We start from the raw sequence: 26,615 nt of genomic DNA, 5'->3' as shown, positions 1-26,615 counted from the left end.
AAAAATAAAAGTATTATCTCTGGTTCCGTTCTCTGGGAAAAAATGCTAAAGTAAGCCACCAACTGTAAATAAATACTAGTAAATAATAGTAAATAATTACTCAGTTGTGATTTATGCATCACTAAAATAAAGGCGGTTGCTTCACAGATATGTTACAAAATAACTCTAAGTAACTGTGAAATAGTTGCACATGCTCTAAGGTAGGTGTAAATCATAAAATGTCACAGAATGCTCACTAATAAAAACAACAAAAAAGTTTCATTAATTGCTTGCAACACAATAATCCAGTAGAGACCTAATTCATTGATATAATATTTCAATATCGACTTAGCTTACTACGATGAGTGACTATGTCAAATGGCTAATGCCAGCCAGGAAGCTAATCCACAAGGTAACAATGATGATAAAACTCTATTTTTGACCATATTTGGCCACTTGCCTTTATTATGACTTTACGTCTAAACTAGTTACGCTACGCCCCAAATAGCCCAAGTAAACCAGTTTTAGTAGCTGATTTAGTTACAAACTAGCTAGCAGTTACTAAGCCTCTATTGTTGACTTTATGAAAATATGTCCTCCAAATGTGTTTGAAGACTCAAATTAGCTGGATGAGAATTAAGAGGATCCTTTTAGCTAGATACAATCTTGTTGAATCAGTTATGGAACATTTTAATTTCCATTATCACATTCCTGTTCCCCAGAGGATGAACCTGTGTTATTTAATGGACCCCATGACCTTTCGTTTATCGCAACCTTCAGGACAAACGGCACTCTGCTCTTAAATCATCTGACAGCAAAATAACTGGAGTCAGCCTGATCCAGGCTGCAGTCATCAGATGAGACTATTCTCCTTTCTCTGAAAAAGCCTTGGATCTCAAACTCTGCAGCAAAACCTTGTTACACTGAAAGCTCTGGTCTGCTGTGCTGCCTGTTGCCACGGCCACCCTTACCTGGATAAGCATCTTGGAAATAGAGGGATGATGGATGTATGTGTGAACTTCTGAAAGTAAATGTTTTTTTAATTTGGTTTTGTTTACAGGCTCTGCAGAGTGAAATATAACCAATGACCAAACAAACTATAATATAAAACACACACACACACACACACACAGGTATCACATTAACCATTAACACACACAGCCAATCTATCACTCACACACAGACACACGCACACAAAGTCTGCTGCATGGCTGAGTTTCAATCAGATGCCGAGAATCCCATCAGCATTCACAACAAGTCTCACCACACACACACACACACACACACACACACACACACACACACACACACACACACACACACACACACACAAACACACAAACAGGGTTCTGACAGAGCAGATTGGTTCTGCTCCTGCATCGTTAAAATCATTTAAACTTGCGATCCATAACTTTCCTCACGTTTAAACAGTGGCACAGAATCATTCATATCATGTTGATCATACTTTAGTAGTAAGCATTGAAGATGGAATGATATATCGAGTCCCACGATATTGTGATAAAAAACATCTCAATGTCTCATGAGACTGTGACTGCGTTCTACTATCTCTCCTTGTCAAAAACTCCCTAGACTCCGGTTATTCTTGCGTTCAAGCGGTAGGATTGGCCAGGCTTCCATGGTCACGCAAGACAGCAAAAGCACTGCCGCTTGCACAGCAGAATCACAACACAGAAAGATGTGATTCCTTTCATTAACCAACAGAATTATTGTTGATAGCTGACCTTGAAATAAATTATTGTAACATGCTTTTCTTAAAGTTACTACAACTTCTAAATGGTTATAAAACAGTTTTAATGTAATACTGATGCCTGTATGACCTACAAAAATAAATGACTCCAGTGGGGCCGCGGACAGCCTAGAGACGGCTTGGCTGCCGTCTGTGACCTGAAGTCAGAGTTCCAGCGTGAGGTGGAGAGGTTCCGCGCATGGCAGCAGCGGCTCCTCCTTTGCTGGAAGCAGGGCCTCGTTTCCTGCTCCGCCGGTTCTTGCCAGGCCCAACAAGGACTTGTACAGATCTTGTGGAACCTGTCTGGCCTGTATGCCAGCTTAAGAGGAATATACTGAAGTAGAACTAAAAAGAACTGCTGAGGTTCTGTTTGAACTATAAAGTCTGCTGTTTATTATACACAATATTATTAATCCCACAGTTCATCTGCCTACCCATCTGTGTTCAGGTCGTGTTCCCCTCCAGCAGAGCTTGGGTGTTTTCGGCGGCCCGCGCCAAACCATCAGCCATCAGAGCCTCCTCCAGACTCCTCCTGGCCTGGTGCACGTTCAGCTCCTGCTCCCTACACACACGCACACGCACACGCACACACACACACACACACACACACACACACACACACACACACACACACACACACACACAGGAGAGGAGGTCTTATTATGGGTCCTACTCATGCACCTGAAACATAAAATCTCCCTGAACGGAAAAAAGATTGAACAGAAAACATAAATGAAACCCAAGAAGAAAAAACCTAAATCCCAACAATAGATTATTTCTTTATAGTCTTAACTTCTTTGAATGTAGTTCTTTAATAAATGTTTTATCTATACAGTCTGTAAAATATAAAGTATATTCTGAGGCCGTTGCTAGAGGAAAGGTCATGGTGTCATTTCAATATATGGAATCCTCCTCTGGGGAGCAGGAACTGGAGCAGGATATTTAGTCCAGCCATTAGCCTTTGAGATGTGAACAGGTCTGTCTACATACTTTTGACCTGGGGCTGTTTTTCCTGCTCTGGGCCCCTTGCTTCCAGTGAAGGAAATCTTAATTCTACAGGATACAATGATATTTTAGACAACAGTTAGCGTTTCACCTTTTCATATTTCAACATGACTCTTGGCAAAAAGCCAGGATCATAAAGAAACAAGTTCCCCAGGTTGGTGGGGAAGAACTTGACTGTCCTGCACAGAGCTCTGACCTCAACCCCATCTAACACCTTTGGCATTAACTGAAACACCGACTGTGAGCCAGACCGTATCACCCAACATGGGTGTTGGACCTCACTGATGCTCTTGTGTCTCAATGGGAACAAATCCATGCAGTCATGTTCCAACATCTGGTGCAAAGCCTGCAACCAAAATGGAGTCTACATTTTGCAGCCACGATGGCGACAAGGTGTAATTACATTAAAGAAATTGTCCCAGTGCTGCGCTTATATTGTTTTCCTTTTGTGATAATAATATTGAAATACCTGTTACACTAAAACATACTGAAACAGTAGAAGAGAAGTTTACGGTTTACACATGTTGAGCTGCTAAGAGCAAGTTGTGGTGAACTCAGACGACTTCCTCCTCTCAGTCCACATCAGCTCTTTAGAGTGTGTTTCTCTTTGTTGTAACAGACACGTCTAAAGAGATGTCTGCTGCTGCTGGTTTGTGAAAACCAACAAGACAAACGAGAAGAGACAGAATCAGCCCCATCATCTCAGACTAAATCTGGATTAATTAACTGCCAGAGATACGAGACATGGCGATGCAATGCAATGCTATCTGCTTGTGTCAAAGGGAAAAAATAACATAAGGGAAAGATTTAAACGATGAATAATGAAAAATTAATAAAGTTGAAAAGTGTAATTTAAAACAAAATTATAAATATTGTAGGAATACTATGAGATAAAACAATTGCAAGTGACAAAACAAAATTAAAAAAGAAAAAAGCTAATAAATTAAACAAAATTAGAGATAAGAGGGCAAAAAATCGAGGGAGAGATGTCTGTTTGATGAAGCAGAGGAGGAAGAGGAAGAGAGACAGAGTAGGGAGAGGAGAGGAATGGGAGCGATTTAGAATGACAAGCACATTCAACTTAAGAGTGAGAGGAGGGAAGAGGGAGAGAATTGGAAATTAATGGAGGGGAGAGATAAGAAAGGAGAGGAAGGAGGGACGAGATATAAGAGAAATAGAGACACAGGGTGGCAAATGAGGAGGGATGAAAAAGAAAGAAAAAAAGATTAAGATGGAAAAACAAAAGAAGAAGAAAGAAAATAATGCATTCTTAGAACGATGGAACAATCAGAGCGGGATAGAAAAGATGAGGATGAAGGGCAGATGGAAGGAAATATTAAAGGAAGGAAATAATAAATGAAATGAGTGAATGGAAGAAAAACGTAAGGAAGGAGGGAAGGAAACAATAAGTATAATAAAAATGAAGAGAGGAGAGGAGAGGGGGGGATATATATATATATATATATATATATATATATATATATATATATATATATATATATATATATAAAGTATGGAAGAAAGGATAGGACTGAATGATAAAGGAATAATCTCTGTGTGCCCACAGTGCCCCCTCCTGTCAAATTGCAGTAACTGTCTATACTAATTTACAGGGACTCTATTTTTAGCCACTTTCTTTTTAAATGTATTTGAGCTTTAATTTGTTTTCTTTGAATATATAATTGTCAAAACAATGTAATAAATAAATATAGCATTTGTAATTCTCTTTCTGCATATTCCATCGCTGACAGTAAAAATGAAATAATCCATCAGTCAATAATTTAGTCGGTTGGTGTTGAGCAGCCACATCTGAAACCTCTGATGTTGAAGTGTCTTTGAATGAAAACACGAAAAAAAACAGTTAGCATCACCAAACAGCAATGAAAGAACTATGGCTAAGAAAAAGCAACTCTGACATTTTTGGAACACAAACAAACTGCTGTTTGGTGCTGAGAAGCTAAGTTTAGTGATTTTCACCAAGCTGATTCTCTGTCTCTGAGCAAGTCACACATTGGCTGAATTAAACGTGTTTACTACAATGTTATGAACCCGAAATGAACAGAGTTTGCTGTGATTTCCTTGCAATAAACGTATCAAAAGGGTAACAAAATAACTACATAATGTTACCGATTAGTAAAAAGCCTGAATTCATGCTTTGTCAGGTCTGTCAAGACAACAAGCACAAAACCTTTTTAAGTGTGTGTTTTCTGAATGCAGATTGCTTCGACAGTCTATACACATACATTTATAAAACATTTGTGTCCTGTCTCTGTACAAACGGGTGCTGATGCTCACAGCCAACGGCCACTGTTTTTCTTCATTTCTGATTCAACAACGACAGGAGGACAAACTCAATGCTAACAGGCTTTCACAGCGTCATGTGAATTTCAAGCTCAAGTTGACATTTTTCAACTCGCGCAAAGTTGTGTCTTTGCATTGACTTGACACGTAATCGTGGCGTGGGAAAAATATTCTTTGCGTCCGCCGTGAACGCACCATTAAAACTGAGGGGAACTAAGTTCAGGTGGTAATGAGCTGTGAGTGCATTAATATGAGTGACAGATTTCACATTCAATGACTTTGTCTACGCCGATGTCATTTGATACATTGTACATCATTTCCAATGACTGCTCCACTGTAATTGTTGTGCATATGACAAATATCATAAGATTTTAAACTTGAAACATTATTATATAAAATATTGATTACACAAACTAACTCAGTGTTGTAAATCTAAAAAGCAAAAAAGTAAGGCTACAATCTACAGTCTTTAGCAGGAGGGATTAACTTGACTATATTTCAGTTATGATTTTTGTGGAATCTGCTTTTTCCTTTTCACCCATTAGGTCATGGGAAATATGCAAAGTGTAACATTAACAACTGAGGTTTCATGAGTTTCTCTCAAGTGATTGAAAGCCTCTGTGTTTGCGATACAGCACTTCAGCTGGTACTTGCCCTTCAAACAGGAAGGCTTACTGTTCTGTTTTGTATGCAACTGTTGTTGCTACCATTTTGGGATTTTAAAATAAGATGATAGAATCATAGCAATGTATTTGTCAGCGTTGTGAGAGGATGTAAGTGGGTACATCTCTCTGGGCGTGTGTGAAAGACCCCGTCGACCCATACTTGGGCTGATTCATGTTAACAAGGTAACTCTGCGGCAATTACAGGATCTTGCTAAATGTTACAAAACAGTGTAACAGTAGCACTGACTCAGTGATGACTATGACTCACTGATGTCAGTTACGCAGAAATATCTATCTAAAGTTAGCTAACATTAACAAACATTAGCCATCAATCAATCTACTGGTCATACCAGACCGATGACTGCTTGTGTGTATTGAATTAAATTGACAAGATTGTTATATTTCTTCTTTCAAAAGTTACATGGTCCCACTTTAACAGATTAAAGGTTTAAGAAACTATGAGCTCCAAAGACATCTGATGAAACATTATGAAAGTATCAGAATGATAATTTAACAATGAAGATTTCCACAAATCATAATACACATTGCAAAGGTTAAAAGGTTGACAGTAAGAATGTCAAGTAGGAAACATATTGTTACTGCTGAATAAATCACCTCTATAAAACATATACTTGCCGTTCTTTCATTTACAAAGAAAGAAAGATTCCAAAAAAAACTAAACTCTGTAGTTTTGGAAAACCACACCGACACTGAAGATGTTGATGACTCATTAAACGACAGCTTGACATAAATAGGAACATTTTGTAATTATAATCAACAGTGGTGGCACTAAAAACAATAAAGTGTTCACAAGTGTTCCGAATTAGCTATTAGTAGCCGCAATTTGTGTTATGTGTGTTATGTAAACACATCTTAATTGCCTCCATGAGCTGTGTGTGTTGATAAGAGGGACTCCAGGATACTCTGCAACTTCTACAGGTGCACCATCCAGAGTATCCTGCTCAGCACATCACCAGGACGGAGCTGCCATCCATGGAGGAGCTCTACACCCAGGGGTGCAGGAAGAAGGCAGACAGGATCATTAAAGACCCCCATTACCCCAGCAACAAAACGCAGCATCCGGGCCAAGACTGTGCCTGGTGTGTGTGTGTATGTGTGTGTGTGTGTGTGTGTGTGTGTGTGTGTGTGTGTGTGTGTGTGTGTGTGTGTGTGTGTGTCCCTGGTCTGATAAAACTGCCTGTGATACAGTTTTATCCCACAGGCCATGAGACTGTTGAACTCCTGAGCTCTGGGAAGTGTCACTGCTTACATGTTTATAGTACACACACTGTTTATTCCACACATCCACATATTTATATATTATTACAGTATACAGTATTTAATTTCACTATACAGTAATTTACATTTTACATTCTGTTTTGTCTTATTGCATTTTATATGTACATATTTTACAAATCTTGCACTATTTTATTGCTTTTATATCTTAAGTAAACTGTATGTTGCACTGTTGGAGGAGTCTGGGATTTAAGATTTTCATTGCCAACAACTGTAGCTTATGACAATAAAGCCTTTGAACTAACTGACTTCCAGTTGTTTTTAGAACACCAGTATCCACTCTTTCCTTTTTTCAATGCAGACACAGAAACACATTCTTTGTCTTCTTTTAGGTGAAAATGTTGATCAGTGTCAAATATATATATATATATATATATATATATATATATATATATATATATATCATTACCTGTTGAATTGAGTGTTGAAATAGTTACTGCACAAATGAAACAGCGGAAATAATGACCAACAGGTAAAAAATATATATATATAAAGAGCGTCTCTCACCGGATGTGTTCGTCAGTGATGGTGAAGGCCTTGCAGAATGGCTGGGACGTGTTCAGCCAGATGGCTGGGTTCTTCTCAGCAGCCACAGACGCCTGTCCAGTTATTGGAGCAGAGCTCATGTGCAGAGCGCTGGCAATAGCCGACAGCAGAGTGTCATCGCTGGAGTCTGGCACAACACCTGCAGAGAGAGGTCAGATGCCAGCGGTCAGGGCTGGAGCATGGTGTGTGTTCAGCTTCATGATGGAGACTTACTCTGCAGGCCATTGGGCAGGTCCAGCGTCCGCAACACTTCCTCCGTAACATCTGATGGCCGCAGACCTTTCAACCTCCTCTCCCAAAACAGCTGCAGGCAGACAAACGGCAAACAGAGTTGAATATCTGCTGAGGACTGTAGGATCTCTGTGGTTTATGTTTAGTTTCCTTCATTTCAGCCTCATTGTTTTCTTATCTGCTCCTTGCCCGAGCTGGAGTCTGCTGCTGTGTTAAGATGCTCTTAATGTCAAACACTTCCTGCTGCTGCCTCACATTAAGAGCTTTTAGGTGATGACAGTGGAATAAAATACAACCAGAACACCTCAACGGCTGATCATGCCCTACGGAAAACAAGTCACAAAGGTATCCCACAATACAGGATACTTACAGGAAATCTCAGGTGAGAACAACACCTCAGGGGTTACTCTGTAGGCTACAGTGTAGCTGACATATACCTCCTCAAATATGTAACTACATCAGCAGTGATGGAGATACTGCCTGGGAACAACAAGCTCTGTGATTGGTCAGAGAGAGCTGCTTGTTTTTCTCCTCCAAGTTTGTGATGCTGACAACAGGATTTTTAAATAAACATCAGTAACATACATCTAGCAAATCTAGCAGACCTGCTGATCGCCGTGATTGGCGCTCTGTATAAATGAATGAACATGAACACAGCAACTGCACCTCCTGGTCAGTAATGAGAAAGAGAAATAAGTTACCTGGATGTAATTATGGGTCTATAAGTACGTGTGTGGCCCACCATCACACAGTGAATGAAAGACTGTGGGGACTATATTGAAAACTCAATACGATCTGATCATGTACAATACATGTGCCTTGTGTCGCAGTGCTGACATCACCGGGTGAAATCTGATGCTAAACTACAAATCAAAACCTAGACCTGATAATACAACAGCCATGTTCTGGGGGGAACACTCAGTTCTCAATGGCTGCAGGGTGTCCATTAATACCTGATAAGGGACACCTACTAAGTAGTTCCAGTGAAATGTCTGTTCACTGATCGAAATTAATGTGCTGGCTGTATCTGAAATGGGTAACCATAGCAACAGGGATGCAATCAAAGCCTCTGTTTACAATTTATTGCAATACAAGCTAACATCTGATAACAGCAAAGAGTGACAACATGTCAACATTAACCTAATTGGAGAAGATGACAACTCTGATGACTGGGATGCAGCTGAAGAAAGAGAACATTGAAAAGAACAAGGAGTTAACACCGGGAGAAGGAAATCAAATGGAAGATGAAAAAGAGGAGAACACATCAGAACACCACAGGATGGCGACTGTAACTCACTTCCCCTCTCAATTTACTGACACTTTGTATCACATAAGTGATCATCTCACATCCTATTCACTATTACACTAGCTACTTCAGGCTGCAGCCCATCAATTGTTCATGAAAGTGTTATTTTTTATATATGGATTTGGGGACAATGCATAACTAGTAAGCTAGAATTTGAAATTATATTTACAGTTTGTCAACAGTACTCAATGTTATTGACTTTGAATCTTGTTAGTATAACTTTAGCTTTCTGTCTCACAGCTGAGCCAAAGGTTCTAGAAGCTGAGTGGACGAGAAATATTTCCCTTGCCAAGTTGTATCTAAGGTTCATTCTATTTACTGGAGTAAGTTTTCACCGGAATATAAAATAGATATTAGAGAGGGAGTTTAACTTCCTAACAAAAAGCAGTGTGTAAACGGTAATAAAGGAGTGTATGTTGAAATACATGGGATTATTCTTTAGATTTAGTTTTTTATGGAGAATTTCACTGGTATTGGTATCAACTACTGAATTTCTTGTATTGTACTACATAGGGATGATGAAATAAAAACACATAAAATAATTAAGCTCTGTCTCTTTTTTGGTATATTTTTCCTTTCTCTCCCATCAATCTGTTTCATCCTCCTTTACAACATCTAACTTATTTTCTCCATCTCTCATTCCTCCTCCTTCCAGATTCTTTTCTCCTCTCATTTTTCTTTCCTCTAAATCTACAATTTCATCCCTCCTTCTCTGCCATTTTCTCCTGGTCTGACTCATCACACCATCTTTCAGTCCCTCTGCAGAACACACTGTCATGCTTCTTTTCCAATGACACCTCAGCACCCTCTAGTGGCCCCAGTCACTAGGACAACCTGGTTTCCTCCAGTATCTCTTGTGAAACAGCCTGACACCTCAGTGTGAGTGTGTGAGTGAGTGTGTGAGTGAGTGTGTGAGTGAGTGAGTGAGTGAGTGAGTGAGTGAGTGAGTGAGTGAGTGTGTGTCAGCCTCTCACCTGTCTGGGCTGCTCGCTAGCTCTCTGCAGGTCTGTTTTCACCTTGTTGCCTGGGTGACTCGTAACCTTGGTAACGGGCTGTTTAAAGATGGATGCTGTCTGTCTGATTGGCAGAGCTGTGTTCAGGTCCAGTTTACCTCCCTGGATGAGACAGAGACAGAGTCTGTGTTGGTGACATGTTTCCTTTCCTTTCTCATTTCCTTCTTTCAACATTATTTTCCTTCCTTTCCTTTCTCTTTGCTTCCTATTTTCCATTGTTCTTTCCCTTATTCCTTTCCTCCATCCTGGTCTAGTTTACACTCCTAAATGTGAGAAAGAGAGTGATAATAAACCTGTAATCTGTGTTTGTGTTTGTGTGTGTGTGTGTGTGCGCGCGTGTTGACAGTTGAGCTTAAAGGTTCAATGTGTATGATCTGCCAGAATTGAAAGTTAAAACATTAAAACAATGAACTAACATTATGAACAGAGTTTGAAGAGGTAACAGTGATGACATTATGTAAAAGACGTCTCTGTGTGGTGTTGCAGAGATATCTACTGAAGTTAGCATGCTAACAGCTAGCTGCCCTCCGTCCAGCCTGTAATACCACTTGTTCCTCTAGAGGTGATAGTGAGTCAGTGTAGCTGCAGTCTGCCTCAGTACAGATGGAGAAGAAGTGCAGCTGTCTCACTCTCTTGTAGATATTACACCTATGTTCCTGTTTTCTAGTTTCTTTATTGGATTACATTCAAAGTGGCAAAAAGGAGAAACCCCCCGCACCACCTCTCTTTGTCCTTACAGCTGCCAGGAAGCTGTTTCTCTGAGGGTATATCTGTCTGCAGTTCAAGTCTCTCCGGCTGCTGACTGGAGCTCCGTCTGCCAGAAGTAGTAGTAGAGGTGAAATACTGCCCCTATTTCTTTGGAGCAGGTGGCTTGATTACACAGTGAACCTTGAAAGGGTTAACTCTAAATTGAGATTTTCCAGACAACAGGAAGTGTGTGTGAGTGTGTGTGTGTGTGTGCGCTCCCAATTAATGATGTGTGAAGTGCAGCTGTAGAAAGTCAACAACCGTGTCAATACACACACATACGCTCACACTCACTATTACATTATGTCTGCCCTGTTGAAGGATGCTGATGTTGGTTGGTTGTATTTTAAAACATACCTCAACAACTACTGCTCTGGAGGGGCTGCTGTCGGAGGTAATTAGTTTAGCTTGCGATAAAGACAAGAAGCAGATGCGCACAGACATGAGGCCTTTTTCACAGAGGGTGTTTTAATATGTGACAGTAGAAAAAGCATGGGTGTAAATAATCCAATGAACGATAATTAAATTCCATTTATTTCTGTCTATTGGAATTGACAACTAATCTTAAATCTAGGTCCACGTTATAGCTTGTGCCGTATCTTAGGTCCTTCATCAGCAACATGTGCTAGCATTAGCCACCATAAACTGCTGGTCATACCAGACTAAGTAAGCCTGTAGCAGTTCCCGTGTTCCCTTCAGTGTTTACTTCCTGTCTGTCTTCTTCTGCAGGTTTCTCTGTTGTCCAGCTCTTTCAAATCAAATCAAATCAAATTTATTTATATAGCCCAATATCACAAATTATACATTTGTCTCAGTGTGCTTTACAGACTGTACAGGTTACGACACCCTCTGCCCTTAGACCCTTGCATCGCACAAGGAAAAGCCTCCTAAAAGAAACTCCACAATTAAAGGGGGAAAAATAGAAGAAACCTCAGGGAGAGCAACTGAGGAGGGATCCCTCTCCCAGGGCGGACAGACGTGCAATAGATGTCGTGTGTACAGGATAAACAACATAGTACAAATAAAACATTTGACAGAAATGATGTTGTGTTGAAAGAGAGAAAGTATGGGTGAATCCAGGAAAATGTCAAAAAGGCTTCCCGTTGTCCAGCAGGACCAGGGCAGCAGGCGCAGCAGGCGCAGCAGGCGCAGCAGGCGCAGCAGGCGCAGCAGGCGCAGCAGGCGCAGCAGGCGCAGCAGGCGCAGCCACGATTCCTGATCCTGATGTAAACTTTATCAGTGGCAACCTGCCACATGAGAGACACAGAAACTCCGGGGATGATACCCCGGATGCTGAGTTAGTAACATACATTTACATAAATGCATACAGATAGAGAGGGAGGGGAGGCGAGAGGAAGAGAAGGAGAGCAGGGAGGTGTCCCCCGGCAGTCTAAGCTTATAGCAGCATAACCAGGGGCTGATCCCAGGCAAACCTGAGCCAGCCCTAACTATAAGCTTTATCAAACAGGAATGTCTTTAGCCTGCTCTTAAATGTGGAGAGGGTGTCTGCCTCCCGAACACAAACTGGAAGCTGGTTCCACTGGAAAGGAGCTTGGTAGCTGAAGGCTCTGGCTCCCATTGTACTCTTAGAGACTCTAGGAACTACAAGTAACCCTGTAGTCTGGGAGCACAATGCTCTAGTTGGTGTATAAGGTACTATGAGATCTTTAAGATATTAATGTTAATTTAAGTTAAGCGACTTTTTGGGACAACCTGATAACAATGAGTTGCAGTAATCCAGCCTTGAAGTGCATCATTTTGAGACAGGATGCGTCTTATTTTTGCAATGTTACGTAGATGAAAGAAGGCAGTCCTTGAGTTTGTTTTATGTGGGAGTTAAAAGACAGATCCTGATCAAAGATAATGCCAAGATTCCTTACGGTGGTGCTGGAGGCCAAATTAATGCCATCCAGAGCTTCTATGTCATTAGAAAATGTGTTTCGGAGGCGTTTAGGGCCAAGTATATCTTTGTGTCTGTAACCTCTCTTGCTTTTTCTGCGCTGTTGTCTTGTCTTGTCTTCTTCTTTTTCTTTTCTTTACTGGGGACAGTTCAGCCATCATAAATCCAAAGTTTCCTGCTCTCCACATATATAAAAATGATTATTCAAAAAATATTCCATGGTGCTTTCTAAAAAGTGTTTTTTTGGCCACAGCTGACGTTAAATTTACCAGATTTCCTCCTGCGGATTGATATGATTGAAAGTGGTCCTATAATCAGAGCGTCCTGAGCAATGGTCTGTTATACAGAAATAACAGAATGTCCAAATGGACCAATCAGAATCGAGTATTCAACTTAGTCGTGTAATAAGCGGGATAACGTGCAGTGAGCCGGTCATTGTTGTGAAATGAACCCCAGGTTGAATCACCCTGAATATTTACAAGTTGTTTGCATAGGCTATAAGTAAACATTGACAAACAACTCCATTGGCTAACAAAAAAAGCCCTTATATAATCTTTAAAAGAAGCACATTTTCATCAATCATTCCCAAAACATCTCTCCTCATACACATACTGGAGCTCTTGTAAATATCAGCACAGGTAGGAATAATTTTAAAGTTTACCAAAGTTTGTAAAATTTTCTGACAACTAAAATCATCACTCTGAAACCTTTTAGATAGATTTCCCATTCTGGGAGGCCGGGTTCACACAAACCCCCTTCCTGCTCCCCAGAGGATGAACCCTTTAGATCATGGGTCTTCAACGGTTTTCAGGCCAAGGACCCCCAAACTGGTGTAGCATGGAGCAGGGACCCCCTGCTTCAAGCGAAGCCATTTCCAATGGCTTTCCAGGTTACTTTAAGTCATGAGGGTCACATAAGTGTCTATAAAAATAACAATAATATAATGTTATGATATAACAATTCTCCACTAAGCTCTCATTCATGCTTTACAAAGTTGCTAAATGGCTGAGTGACTTGTGTCTTACCTTAAATATAAAGAAAACAGTGACGATGTATTTCACTAATAAACAAAAAAAAATCTGCTCTAAACGCAGACTTCAACATCCCACAGAGGCAGACTGCCTTTGCACAATCAGTTTTTTAATTTCAAGCATTGCAATATGCTTCCAGCTGAACTTAAAAACGTGCAGACTTTTGTTGCAAAAAATTATTATTGAGCAACCAGTCATGATTCATGTTTTTTATCCATCCATCGTCTACCGCTTATGTGGGGTCGAGTCGCGTGGGAAGCAGCTCCAGTAGGGAACCCCAAACATCCCTTTCCCACGCCAGCTCCGACTGGGGGATCCCGAGGCGTTCCCAGGCCAGTGTGGAGATATAATCTCTCCACCGAGACCTGGGTCTCCTCCCAGCTGGACGTGCCTGGAACACCTAGGGAGGCGCCCAGGTGGCATCCTTACTAGATGCCCGAACCACCTCAACTGGTTCCTTTCAATGCAAAGGAGCCTCGGTTCTACTCCGAGTCTCTCATGGATGGCTGAGCTTCTCACGCTATCTCTAAGGGAGACGCCAGCCACCCACCTAAGAAAACCCATTTTGGCCGCTTGTACCCACGATCTCGTTCTTTCGGTCATGACCCAGCCTTCATGACCATAGGTAAGGGTAGGAACGAAGATCGACCGGTAGATCGAGAGCTTTGCCTTCTGGCTCAGCTCTCTTTTCCTCACAACGGTGCCGTAAAGCGAATGCAATACCGCCCCTGCTGCTCCGATTCTCTAGCCAATCTCTCACTCCATCGTCCCCTCATTCGCGAAAGAGACCCCAAGGTACTTGTACTCCTTCCCTTGGCGCAGTGTTACTCATTGCGCGGCTCGCGAGCCTCCTGCGGCTCGCTAAGCTATAATTGGTGGCTCACATGGCAGGAGGCTAAATAAAGGGGTGATAGATATGACTGCAGTCAATACAGATATTTCATAAAAACACTAAAAACAAGCAGGGCTATTACATATAACCCATTAAAACAGTGTCTTCTCTATTAGCCTACAAATAATAATAATAATAATAATAATAATAATAATAATAATAATAATAATAATAATAATAATAATAGATAAAAGATGCAAATATAGACTAGAAACAAGATATTTAAACTTGCTCGGCCGGAACACTGACTCACTGCGGAGTTGCCAATTTTGGCGGTCTATCCAGCACTACAATGGCGAATGTGCTCTTGGACGGGTAGATACATAGTGTGCTAGTATAGAAATAAATAAACTTAAGATCATTAAAAATATGTTATCATAAGCATGCTTATAAATATGGACATTTGCTAAATAATCATTTATATCGCTAAATTGGAGCATTTAATTGGAGGATACTACGACCAACCTGGCACTTCATACGTTGCATTAGCTTGGCTCCAGTTGACTCGTTTCACCATTTCATGCTAGTTAGCGCATGTTTCTACGGACGTAAATGGATCGATTTCTTATTAAAAAAAAAGTTGCACACCAGATGGACAGAAACAAAGAGTGACAAACGAGGAAAATTAAGATTTGGCGCATTCAACAACCGCAAATCGAAAGGAAGATGCTGGAGGTGTGGTTTGTGGACAGACAACAGCTGCTCCCATTAAAAAAAAGAAAGAAAGGTACGAGCCATACAAGACGAGCAAAGAAGATTTCAAGAAAAGTGGACAGGAATGTTTACTTGTCCTCCACGAGTTGAACCCTTTGTGCTTAAGGTGCAAACAGACCCGCTCTGGTTTCAAGCGAAGTCATTTGGAGCGGCATTTCTAAACAACGCATCCAAAATTCAACGAAACTTACGCACCTGGAAGTGAAATTAATAATACAGCTGAACGATTAACTGAGGCATCTTTTGAGATTGCATGGATTTTGGCTCGGGCAAAAAAAACCTTATTGTTTGTAGAGTTTGACAATATCAAACCCAGTATTAAGCTAATCCTGCTTTTATTGAATGTATTGGTTGGCTGCATTGCATATTGTATGTTCTGGGTGGGATGACTAAGCAGACATGCTTTTTATGACTGGATGTAGCTTTTCATACTTTGTGGTAAAAGTGGCTCTCCTATTGACTTTGTCCCATCAATGCGGCTCTCATGTAAAAAATAGTGAAGACCACTGCCTTGGGGTAAGGACACATTCCCTGGGCCAGAGGTGCCCACAGTGTTTTGGCTTGTGAGCTACTTTTTTTACGGTGCGCGAGCTACCCGCACTACACCTTTTGGGCACCCCTGCCCTGGGCAATCCACCGGTGTCGTGCTGAGAGCCATGGCCTCAGATTTCGAGGTGCTGATCCTCATCCCAACCAATCCAGTGACTGCTGAAGGTCACAGACCGATGATGTCATCAGGACCACATCATCTGCAAAGAGCAGCGATGAGATCCTCAGGCCACCAAACTGCAACCCCTCTCCTCCATGAGTACGCCTCAATATCCTGTTCATGAATATCACAAACAGGATTGGTGATAAAGCGCAGCCCTGGCGGAGGCCAACATCCACTGGGAACGAGTCTGACTTACTGCAGAGTATCCGGACAAAAATCTCGCTTTGGAATCACCAAAAGTGAGTTGTACTCATAAATTTGCTGGTATTTATATGTTGATTCGCTTTGATCTGTTTATATAATTGTTATAATAGTGCGGTAATGTTTATAGTGTCTGTTGATTGTTATGTGTGTACCTGTCCAGGGACTTCAGATGGAAATGAGCTAATAGCTAAATCTGTCATGAATCATCTTTTCTCTTTTTGAGATCAACGTTTTTTATGCATGGCTATGCCTTGTTTATTAAAGATTAATAATAATAAATAATAATAATAATAATAATAAAGACAACCATGATATTGAGACAGATCAGAGTAAAACAACCCACGACAGCAAGACAGGGTCAGAGTGGTTGTCATCTGACCTGCTGAACTGTCGACCTGTTGCAAGAAGCACTGTGTTAATCTGATAATCTGATAACACACAACACAACTGCAGCACAGCCCCAGCCCTCCCCCACAGTTGTGATCCATCAGTGTTACCTTGGCCAAGCTGAGCGGGTCATGTCGGAGTCTCTGTTTGTTCTTCTGCAGTTTTCCAGGCATCATCTTCCCTGTCCGGAAGTCAAAACATCCCAGATCCATTGTGTTTCCAAGGTAACGGGACAACTGAGGCTTACTCCTGAACTTCTTCCCTGAAGGACTGAAGGAAGGAAGAAAGGAAGGGTGGAGGAGAGAGTCAGACAGATATATATCGATATCTGAATTTCGGATATATAAAAAGATAATTTACAGATTTTTAATTGCTTATTGTGATTAGACGGAACTAAAGTAGAGATGCTGTATCTTGAGTTGGCTCAACGAGCGAGAGAGAGAGAGCAGCGATGGTGAAACAAGCTACAGAGTGAATGAACACAGGAAGAACTAAGCAGTGAATCAGAGTAATAAAACATTATTTTCTGATTGTTTCATAGGGGTTTACTTTCTAAAACTAAAATAAAAACACACACCTCCGCACAACGTTTTAGGAAGGTGCTGGATTTTGAATGAATGCACACTTCATCATGCTGTGGCTTATGGAGTTTTTTCTTATCTTTATAGAAGAGCATGTTTTTCTATTTGAGAGCATGCCTCCTTGATTTCATGTTGAGATTATGCTTCTGCTTAGATTTGTTCTGCTTCTGCTCAAACTGCATGCTTACATTCACATATATTGTTGCTTGCACTCAGATATATTGTTGTTTACGATCAGATATATTGTTGCTTACACTCGCATATATTGTTACTTGCACTCAGATATGCTGCTGTTTACACTTGCATAAATTGTTGCTTGCACTCAGATATTTTGTTGTTTACAGTCAGATATATTGTTGCTTGCGTTCAGATATGTTGCTGTTTACACTCAGATATATTGTTGTTTACACTCAGATATGTTGTTGTTTGCACTCAGATATGTTGTTGTTTACACTCAGATATAATGTTGTTTGCACTCAGATATATTGTTGCTTGCACTCAGATATATTGTTGCTTACAAAGATTTCCTGCGCTCCAGCTTCAGCCCTTCTCCTCACATTCATGCACTCTCTGATTTCTCCTCTGCTCTTGGATTTTTTTGTGCAATAACCCTGTCAAAATTCCTCAACCAACAGAATGCCAGATGTAGTGTTTACCAATGAAAGGATCCTTACGTCGTTGTGGGCGCCTTTGCGTTACTTTTAGAGCTTTCCTGACAGGCGCTTACTCTTTAACCAGGTTCATTCACACACTCCCTTGCTTTCTTAATGATATTTTTAATAATGCGCCCACAACGAGAGCTAGCAGGACACCAGCCGAGATGGAAACACTAAAGCACACAAAAACAGAGCAATGTAACAATCCGTTCTCTTTGTCAATGCTTTGTATCATAAAGACGTAAAAGGGTGCCGGTGCCTGGTATCAGCACAGCCATGGAAAGAGAGATGCTGAGGCGTGACACAGTGGCTGCAAAAGGGCGCAAAGACTCTTTGCTGACACCGAGAAATGTCCCGCATACATATATATATATATATATATATATATATATATAGATATATATATATATATATATATTATATATATATATCTATATATATATATATATATCATATATATCTCTCTCTCCTCTCTATATCTATTATACCCTTATAGTACTATTAATATCTATTATAATATTCTCCCTATTCTCTATATCTTTATATTATATATCTCTCTATCTCTATATATATCTATTATATATATCCAATATATATAAACATATATATGAGAGAGATACAGATAGAGAAAAATATAGAAAGATAGATAGATATATATAAGAGAGATAAATATGATAAATATATAAATATAGATATAGAGAAGAGAGACATATATAGAAAGAGAGATGATGAGAGATATAGAGAGAGAGAGGATAAAGGATAGTAAAGAGATATATAGATAGATATACATAGATATAGATATATGAGATATAGAGAATAGGAAAAAGAGAGAGTAGAGATGATATATAGATAGATATAGAGAAAGATATAGAGAATATATATAGAGATATATAGAGAATATAATAGAAGAGATAAGAGAGATAAAAAGAAGAAAGATATAATAGAGATATATAGAACATAGAGAAATATAGAGATATAGAGATAGAGAATGAAGAGAGAGATTAGAAAAAATAGGAATAGAGATATATAAATAATAGATATAATATATAGATAAATAGAGAAAGAGATTACATTATATAGAAATATGAGAAAAAGAGATAAATGATAGAAATATATTATAAAAATATATACAGATATAAATATATGATATATTTAGAGAAAGATTATATAGAAATATGAAAATAGTATACATAGTAGACAGAGAGAGAACAGATATAGAAATAGAGAGAGATAAGATATATAGATAGAGATATAGAGAGATAGATATATATATAGATATATAGAGATAGATAGATAGATATTATAAAAAAGATGAGAAAGGAGAGAAGGAGACACAGAGATATAGAGAGATATAGAGAGATGTATATATAGAGAGATAATATAGAGATATATATATAGATATAGAGGAGAAGTAGATAATAGAGCATAGATAGATATAGAATAGAAAAGAAAGAGATAAAGAGAGAGATAGAAATAGAATAACAAGAAGAGATAGAAAATAGAGGAAATATGAGAGAAATAGGAATGAAAGAGACGAGATAAAGAGAGAAAGAAAGATATAGATTTAAAAAGATATAAAAGATTTATAAAGAGTAAAAGAGAGATAGAGATAGATAGAGAAATAGAGAGAGAAAGAGAATGAGAGATAGAGATAGATACATATATACATATATGAGAGACAGATATAAATATATAGAGAGAGAGAGAAAGAGATATATAAAGAATATAATATAGATATATATAGAATATAGCAATATACATATATAGAGATATAAATATATGATATATAACAACAAACACATGATATGATAAGATAGATATATAAAAAATATATAAAATAGATATATATATATAGATAAAATATATAGAGAGAGAAACATATACAGATACATTACACATAGAGACAAATAACATACAACATATATAGTAAGATATATATATATATATATATATATATATAATGGATATATAGATATATAGTAAATATATGATGTATATATAGATATATATATATATTATATATATATATAATTATATAGTGTGTGTGTTATAGTATAATATAATATATTATATATAGATATATATAATATATATATACACACACATATATATATAATATATATATAGATAGCATACACAATATCTATATATATATGTATATATATATTATATATATTGTTATATGTGTGTATTAATAATATATGTGATGTAGGATATGGAGATCATATGGATATAATAGATATTATATAGTAGATATATATAGAGAATAGATATATAGATATATAGAGAGATACTACTAGAGTATATGATATATAGTGATATATATATATAGATATATATATACATATATATATTATATATATATATAAAAATATATATTATGGTTGTATATAAAATCAATATAGTGAGTAGTATAAATAAATATTATATGATGACTGTAGATGAGATAAGATATAGAGGTGAATATATATATATATTGAGTAATAAAGATAATGCTATGGATAATCAAATATTAGAGAGAGAATATAAAAGATAGTAGATATATATATATATGGATAATATATATATATATATATATATATATATATAATATATAATAGATATATATATATAGACATATATATATATATATTATACACATACATATACACATATATATACTAGATACACATATAGATATATATATATATATATATATACACCACACATACATTATTATACACTATATATATACACTCATGATAATACACATACCATATATATATGACACATACATATATATATATTATATATACATTATATATATACACACACACATACATACATACATACATAATACATACATACATATCATACATACATACATACATACATACATACATACATACATACATACATACATACATACATACATACATACATACATATATATATATATATAGAGAGAGAGAGAGAGAGAGAGAGAGAGAGGCACATCAATGACTCCTTGGCTGCAGGAATCATCCGACCATCTTCGTCTCCAGCCGGAGCTGGGTTTTTCTTTGTGGGAAAGAAGGACAAAACCCTGTGTCCATGCATTGACTACAGAGGACTCAATAACATCACCATCAAATACCAGTACCCTCTCCCGTTATTTTCCTCTGCTTTCGAACTCTTACAAGGTGCTACTATGTTCTCCAAGCTCGACCTCCGCAACGCTTACCATTTGGTGAGAATCAGGGAGGGGGACGAGTGGAAGACGGCCTTCAATACTCCTAGTGGACATTATGAATATCTAGTCATGCCATTTGGTCTCACCAATGCTCCTGCAGTCTTCCAGGGATTAGTCAATTATGTTCTTCGGGATCTGCTCAACGTATGCATCTTTGTGTACCTGGATGACATTCTGATTTTCTCCAAATCTAAGCAGGAGCATTTGACTCATGTATGCCTAGTTCTCCAGAGGCTTTTAGAGAACCGTCTGTTTGTGAAGGCTGAGAAGTGTGAATTCCACACCTTAGAAGTATCATTCCTGGGGTTCATCGTCAATGCAGGTAACATCCAGATGGACCCGACCAAGACCAAGGCTGTCACTGACTGGTTGTCTCCTTCCACACGAAAGGAGCTTCAATGTTTCCTGGGTTTTGCCAACTTCTACCGGAGGTTCATCCGTAATTACAGCTCGGTGGCAGCTCCCCTCACCGCCCTCACCTCCCAGAAAGTGCTCTTCTGATGGTCCCCTGTGGCAGAAGAAGCCTTCTGTAAATTGAAGTTACGAGACACTGGTTGGAGGGAACAGAGCAGCCATTTGTGGTCTGGACAGACCACAAAAGCCTGAAATACATCCATTCAGCCAGGCGGCTGAACTCTCATCAAGCAAGGTGGGCTCTCTTCTTTAACCATTATGACTTTTCACTTTCCTACAGACCTGGTTCAAAGAATGTGAAACCTGACGCCCTTTCCCGTCAATTGCAGTCGGAGAGTTTTCCATCCAGTCCGGAAGGTATCCTTCCTTCTGCATGTGTCATCGGTGCAGTAACTTGGGACGTGGAGGACAAGGTAAAGCGCTCCCACGCTGAACATCCTGCTCCCAGTGCTTGTCCAGATGACAGTTTGTTTGTTCCTGCCAGTCTTTGTGCTCAGGTCTTCCAGTGGGGTCATTCGCCTCACTTGCTTCGTCAACGCTTCTGGTGGTCTTCCATGGAGGCGGACACCAGAGGATTTGTTGCTTCCTGTCCAGTCTGCTACCAAAACAAGACCTCCCACCTGGCCCCCTCTGGTCTTCTCCATCCCTTGCCAGTTCCAGCTCGTCCATGGTCCCACATCTCGTTGGATTTCGTCACTGGCCTACCACTCTCTGACGGTAACACAGTCATACTCACTGTCGTTGATCGATTTTCCAAGTCTGCTCAATTCATTCCACTTACCAAATAGCCTACTGCCAAAGAAACAGCGGAGATTATGCTCCAACAGGTGTTCCGACCTGGTTTCCACAGCCACACCTGCTTCTCATTCCCTCATAAGTTCTCTCAGAGGATATATATCAGTTCTCTCCCACTTGTTCCCTGCCAGATTGTCTTGTGTGGAAAACACAAGACAATCTGGAAGGGATCGTCTAGTTTACCTGTTTTCCTGACATGCCCGTTTTGACCCTGCCTGCCTGTTTCGGGACTCCGATTCTTCTGCCTGCTCCTTACTGGATTTGTTTGCCTTTTGGACTGATTTACCGGTATTTGACCCTGCCTGGATTACTGAGTAAACTGAACTATATACTGTGTCGTGCTTATGGGTTCAGGTCTGTCGGTTCCAGCGAACCTTACAGTTTGTACTTATGTCTGTTGTTGTTGTTGTTTTTGTTGTTGTACTGCATTTTAGCGCCTTGAGATTGCTTTTAGCTTTGAAAGGCGCTTTATAAATACAATTATTTATTATTATTATTATTATTATTATTATTATTATTATTATTATTATTATTATTTCAATACTTGTGAGGGCCCTTGTTGACATAATGTATCCCCTAACCTTAACATAGGTCTAATTCTAATCGTAACCCAAAAACCAAGCCTTAAGCCTCAAATAGCCCTCTGAAGAAGTGAGGGCAGGACAAAGTTTCCTCACAAAAATGAATTACTAAATTTCAAAAAATGTCATCAAGGTCTCTAAATGTGTAGTCGTCACAAAGATTGAAGTACAGACACACATTCATTCAGAGTCATTCAGCTGTGTCTGTGTGTGTGTGCGCGTGTGTGCGTGTGTGTGTCTGACAGTATCATATATTGTGTTTCATCCTGCTCCAGCTCTTTACTGAAGCTATATGGTGACTATGTGACTAAGTATTCTTCGTGTCACATGAATCAGAACAGAAAATAAAATATGGGTCTGAATAAAATTCCTGATAAACCGCATTAGTTTGTAAAGATGGTGCCATAAGTGGCCCCAGCAGGGTGTCGCTGTTCTTCCAGTAAGTTGACCTGCTGGTTTCTTTAGTGGAACTAATGAGTCACATTACAAAGTAAACTGAAAGTAAAGCTGAGTCTCAGCTCTGAACTGCTGATCTTCATGTTAAAGTTTCGAGATGTGGCGAGGCTCAGATGTTTCTGACTCTGAGCTGTTAATCTGATCGAGCAGTGCCTCCACCGCTGATCAACAGGAAGTGAACAGCCGATGGCTCTGCGGCGTCACAGCCTCACCACAGACCTGCACTATGAGTGACATCCTTTCCTCTGCAGTATTATGTAGCAGTAGTAAGTGAAGATATAAAATCAGGAAAAACTAGTGCAGTCTGTTTGGAACGGGCTGAATGCTTGGCCTGTGGTATTGCTGCTTGAATCTTTCTGGAGAACCACTCATACAAACAACTTCACTCGCAAATAAACATGGTCAGAAATACCTGTGAAAACACTTAGTGGAGGTCATTTCTAAATAGATGTATTGATATCTTTGACAAAACCACTGAGGTTATAAAGTAAAACAGGGCACTTGACCTCTCTCTGGCCTTGTGAAAAAATACTTTTTTTCTTTTTGTTAATTTGTGTTTATTACGTAGCATTTTTTATATACACTCATCACTTAATCATATATTTTTTCTCAAAACATAGGATAAGAAAGATCTATGCTCCTCACCATTGGGCGCCTGGTTCAGTTTTAAAATGGCGGAGCAAACTTGATACATAAAATACATAATAAAAAGTCATTTAAAATGTCTACGACACTTCTACTGATCTTGGATTAATTCAAGAAACAGCCACATTCTGTCAAAATAACATAGTGATATTTTTTGTTTTGGTAAAACAGTGCCACCAACCAGAAAATATCTAATTTTAATCGGTACATTTGGTAATTCGAGTCGCGTTTATAATTATCTTTGTTGTTTTTAAAGTCTGCTAATCCATACAGCAGCTCAGAGCGGGACTGTGCATCCGCAAGAGGTAGAGACCCTGTCGCCACAAAAAACACTTTCTGAATGTACTACTCTGAGCATCATGTTTAGGAATAAATTACAATATAATAGCAAATATTTGTTTATATTGACCTGATGGTCTCTCTGCTGCTCTGTCTGATATGTTCGTGTGCTGTCACTTTTCCGGAGTTGTGAGAGCCGCTGGTGGGATGCCTTGAAACCATGGCCCGCCCATCAGTAATAGTAACAAATTTAAAAGGGGACATGATTTGTAGTTGAAGAGCTACAACTGACACACACATACACATACGCGCGCTCGTATGTTGGTACCGAAGTCTCACCTCAGTCAGACTAAGAACACAGGACCATACATCCTCCGTTTGTTAATTGCACCAAATTTGACACTACTCCCTTGGGCCCCCGATAATACACCCCCCAAGTGTGAAGTAGATCGGATGAACGGAGAACTACGAAGGACATAAACACCCACAGACATACAGAGATTCCTCGCTTTATAGTTAGATGGAAAAACTTCAATATGATTGCTGAGACTTGCTGCCTACCTCTTTTATGTAGCTCTTAACTCCTATATGAATTTAATGCACTTACTGTGTGTGACAACATGTACAGGAAAAGTGCAGAAAGAAGGAAAACAGAGCTGATGCTGAAACGAGTAGTATGTAGCCACTGAAACCAAAGCAGCGTATCAAACCTACTGGTGACAAGGTGTCTACCAGTAAATACTTGTCACACCCTGTGTAAAAGTATATGACAATAGTTCTGGGTAGGACTAAAACAAGGGAGGTAGATAACTGTTTACATTACATTGATTTATCACTTCATTAGCTGCACAACAACAGCCACTTTGCAATCTCAGCTTCACTCTTTAAGATCTTAAAGAAATTAAGGTTTTATGACGGAAAATAGAACGTGCAGACAGCCTAAACATGAAAAATCCAATCCATTATTTTTTGGTGATACTCATGTGATCAGTATTTCAAATCCTGGCTATGACCCTGAATGAACCGTCAGTCAGTAAACAGCTCGTAGATAAACAGAAGCAATATTATTTAAATATGTATGGCATGTTATAGGGTTGTTATTAAAAACCATCGTAATGTATATTTTACGCTGACAATGTGACACCACAGAGCCACTCCACGTACGCTACTTTGTAACTTCTCTGACAGCAGCCGAACTGAATAATTTTACACTTTCCGATCAACTTGTATCAGCACAAGTGCGGTCAGCGCTGACGATGACAGTCAGAGTTCTGACCCTTGAGCACAGGTTGACTGATCGATCACCAGTTTACTGTGGCACCGGACTGATTAGTGACTGATCGATGAGTGTGGCGGGGTAGGCTACCTGTAGTAGTAGACATCGCTCTTTCCAGCGCTCAGTCCGGACTTCCTGATCACTTCTTCTTTCCTCCAACCGGGCGGCAGAGCGGGACAGTCCGTCCTCTTCTTCTCCATCATCACACACTTTTCTCTCCCACTAGTAGGCTCCGATCGGACAAATCGATCACTCAGCAAACACCGATGACGACCCTCCAGACAAACAGCGTGGTAGTAAACCCAGTGGAGCAGCAGCCCGGGCGGGCGACGTCACGGACGTTACGTTAACGGCGATTCTCCCTCCCTCCGCCCCGGCTGTTTGTGCTGCTTATTTTCGGTAAATAGAAATGAAGTGTCCCGGTACAGAGTGTGAGCTGGGATGTCCCGGGTTAACTTCCGTCAAGTCCGGATATAGTTCCGTTTACCTCCGAAGAGAACCAACGGCTCATCTGATCTGATCTGAACTGGACCAACGGCAGGCTGTGACGTCTGCGATATCACACACACACACACACGCACACACACACGCACACACACACACACACACACACACACACACACACACACACACACACTCTCTCTCTCTCTCTCTCCTCTCTCTCTCTCTCTCTCTCTCTCTCTCTCTCTCTCTCTGAGAGATCGTCTATAGCTGACTGACTCAGTAAGTGAGCTAAGAAAAAACGGAAGCCGAAAGTGGTCGAGTTTTTTTCAATTCCTGTAAATTACCGATAGTAAGGCCTATTAAATTATTATTATTGTTATTAATTTGGATGGAATACCATTTGAAATATAACAATTAGAACATCACAATAAATGTGATTCCCTCAAAGTTTTATCAAAGTCAACCAATGTTGAAAAAGTAGATAATTTACTTAGGCTATAGCCAATATAAACACAAATCCCACATAAACAGAAGAGACTATAACACTTTCAACAATAAAAACAAAATATCCATGGCTTGCATGGCTTGACTAACTGGGATT

At 39.4% G+C, this 26,615-nt stretch overlaps 1 protein-coding gene across 2 annotated transcripts in view; it reads right to left on the bottom strand.

The window, feature by feature from the left end:
• mbd2 (methyl-CpG binding domain protein 2) overlaps window positions 1-26,151 on the bottom strand; it is a 36,945-nt gene extending 10,794 nt beyond the window's left edge. The window contains exons 1-6 of one of the 2 annotated variants that reach the window (XM_029444817.1): window positions 25,661-26,146; window positions 16,787-16,946; window positions 10,051-10,191; window positions 7,753-7,843; window positions 7,501-7,678; window positions 2,161-2,288 (exon numbers count right to left, since the gene is read on the bottom strand). In XM_029444817.1, coding sequence (XP_029300677.1) covers window positions 2,171-2,288; window positions 7,501-7,678; window positions 7,753-7,843; window positions 10,051-10,191; window positions 16,787-16,946; window positions 25,661-25,773 — 801 coding nt within the window. In that variant the 5' untranslated portion in view covers window positions 25,774-26,146 and the 3' untranslated portion in view covers window positions 2,161-2,170. Of the gene's footprint in view, window positions 1-2,160; window positions 2,289-7,500; window positions 7,679-7,752; window positions 7,844-10,050; window positions 10,192-16,786; window positions 16,947-25,660 lie in introns of both variants that reach the window. The other variant, XM_029444818.1, reaches the window with a different exon arrangement.
• Window positions 26,152-26,615: the final 464 nt, after the last annotated feature.

This window comes from Cottoperca gobio, chromosome 12, assembly GCF_900634415.1.
Source record: "Cottoperca gobio chromosome 12, fCotGob3.1, whole genome shotgun sequence".
Classification (NCBI taxonomy): domain Eukaryota; kingdom Metazoa; phylum Chordata; class Actinopteri; order Perciformes; family Bovichtidae; genus Cottoperca; species Cottoperca gobio.
The sequence above is the reverse complement of the archived record's forward strand: the minus strand, read 5'-3'. Positions and strand labels throughout refer to the sequence as shown.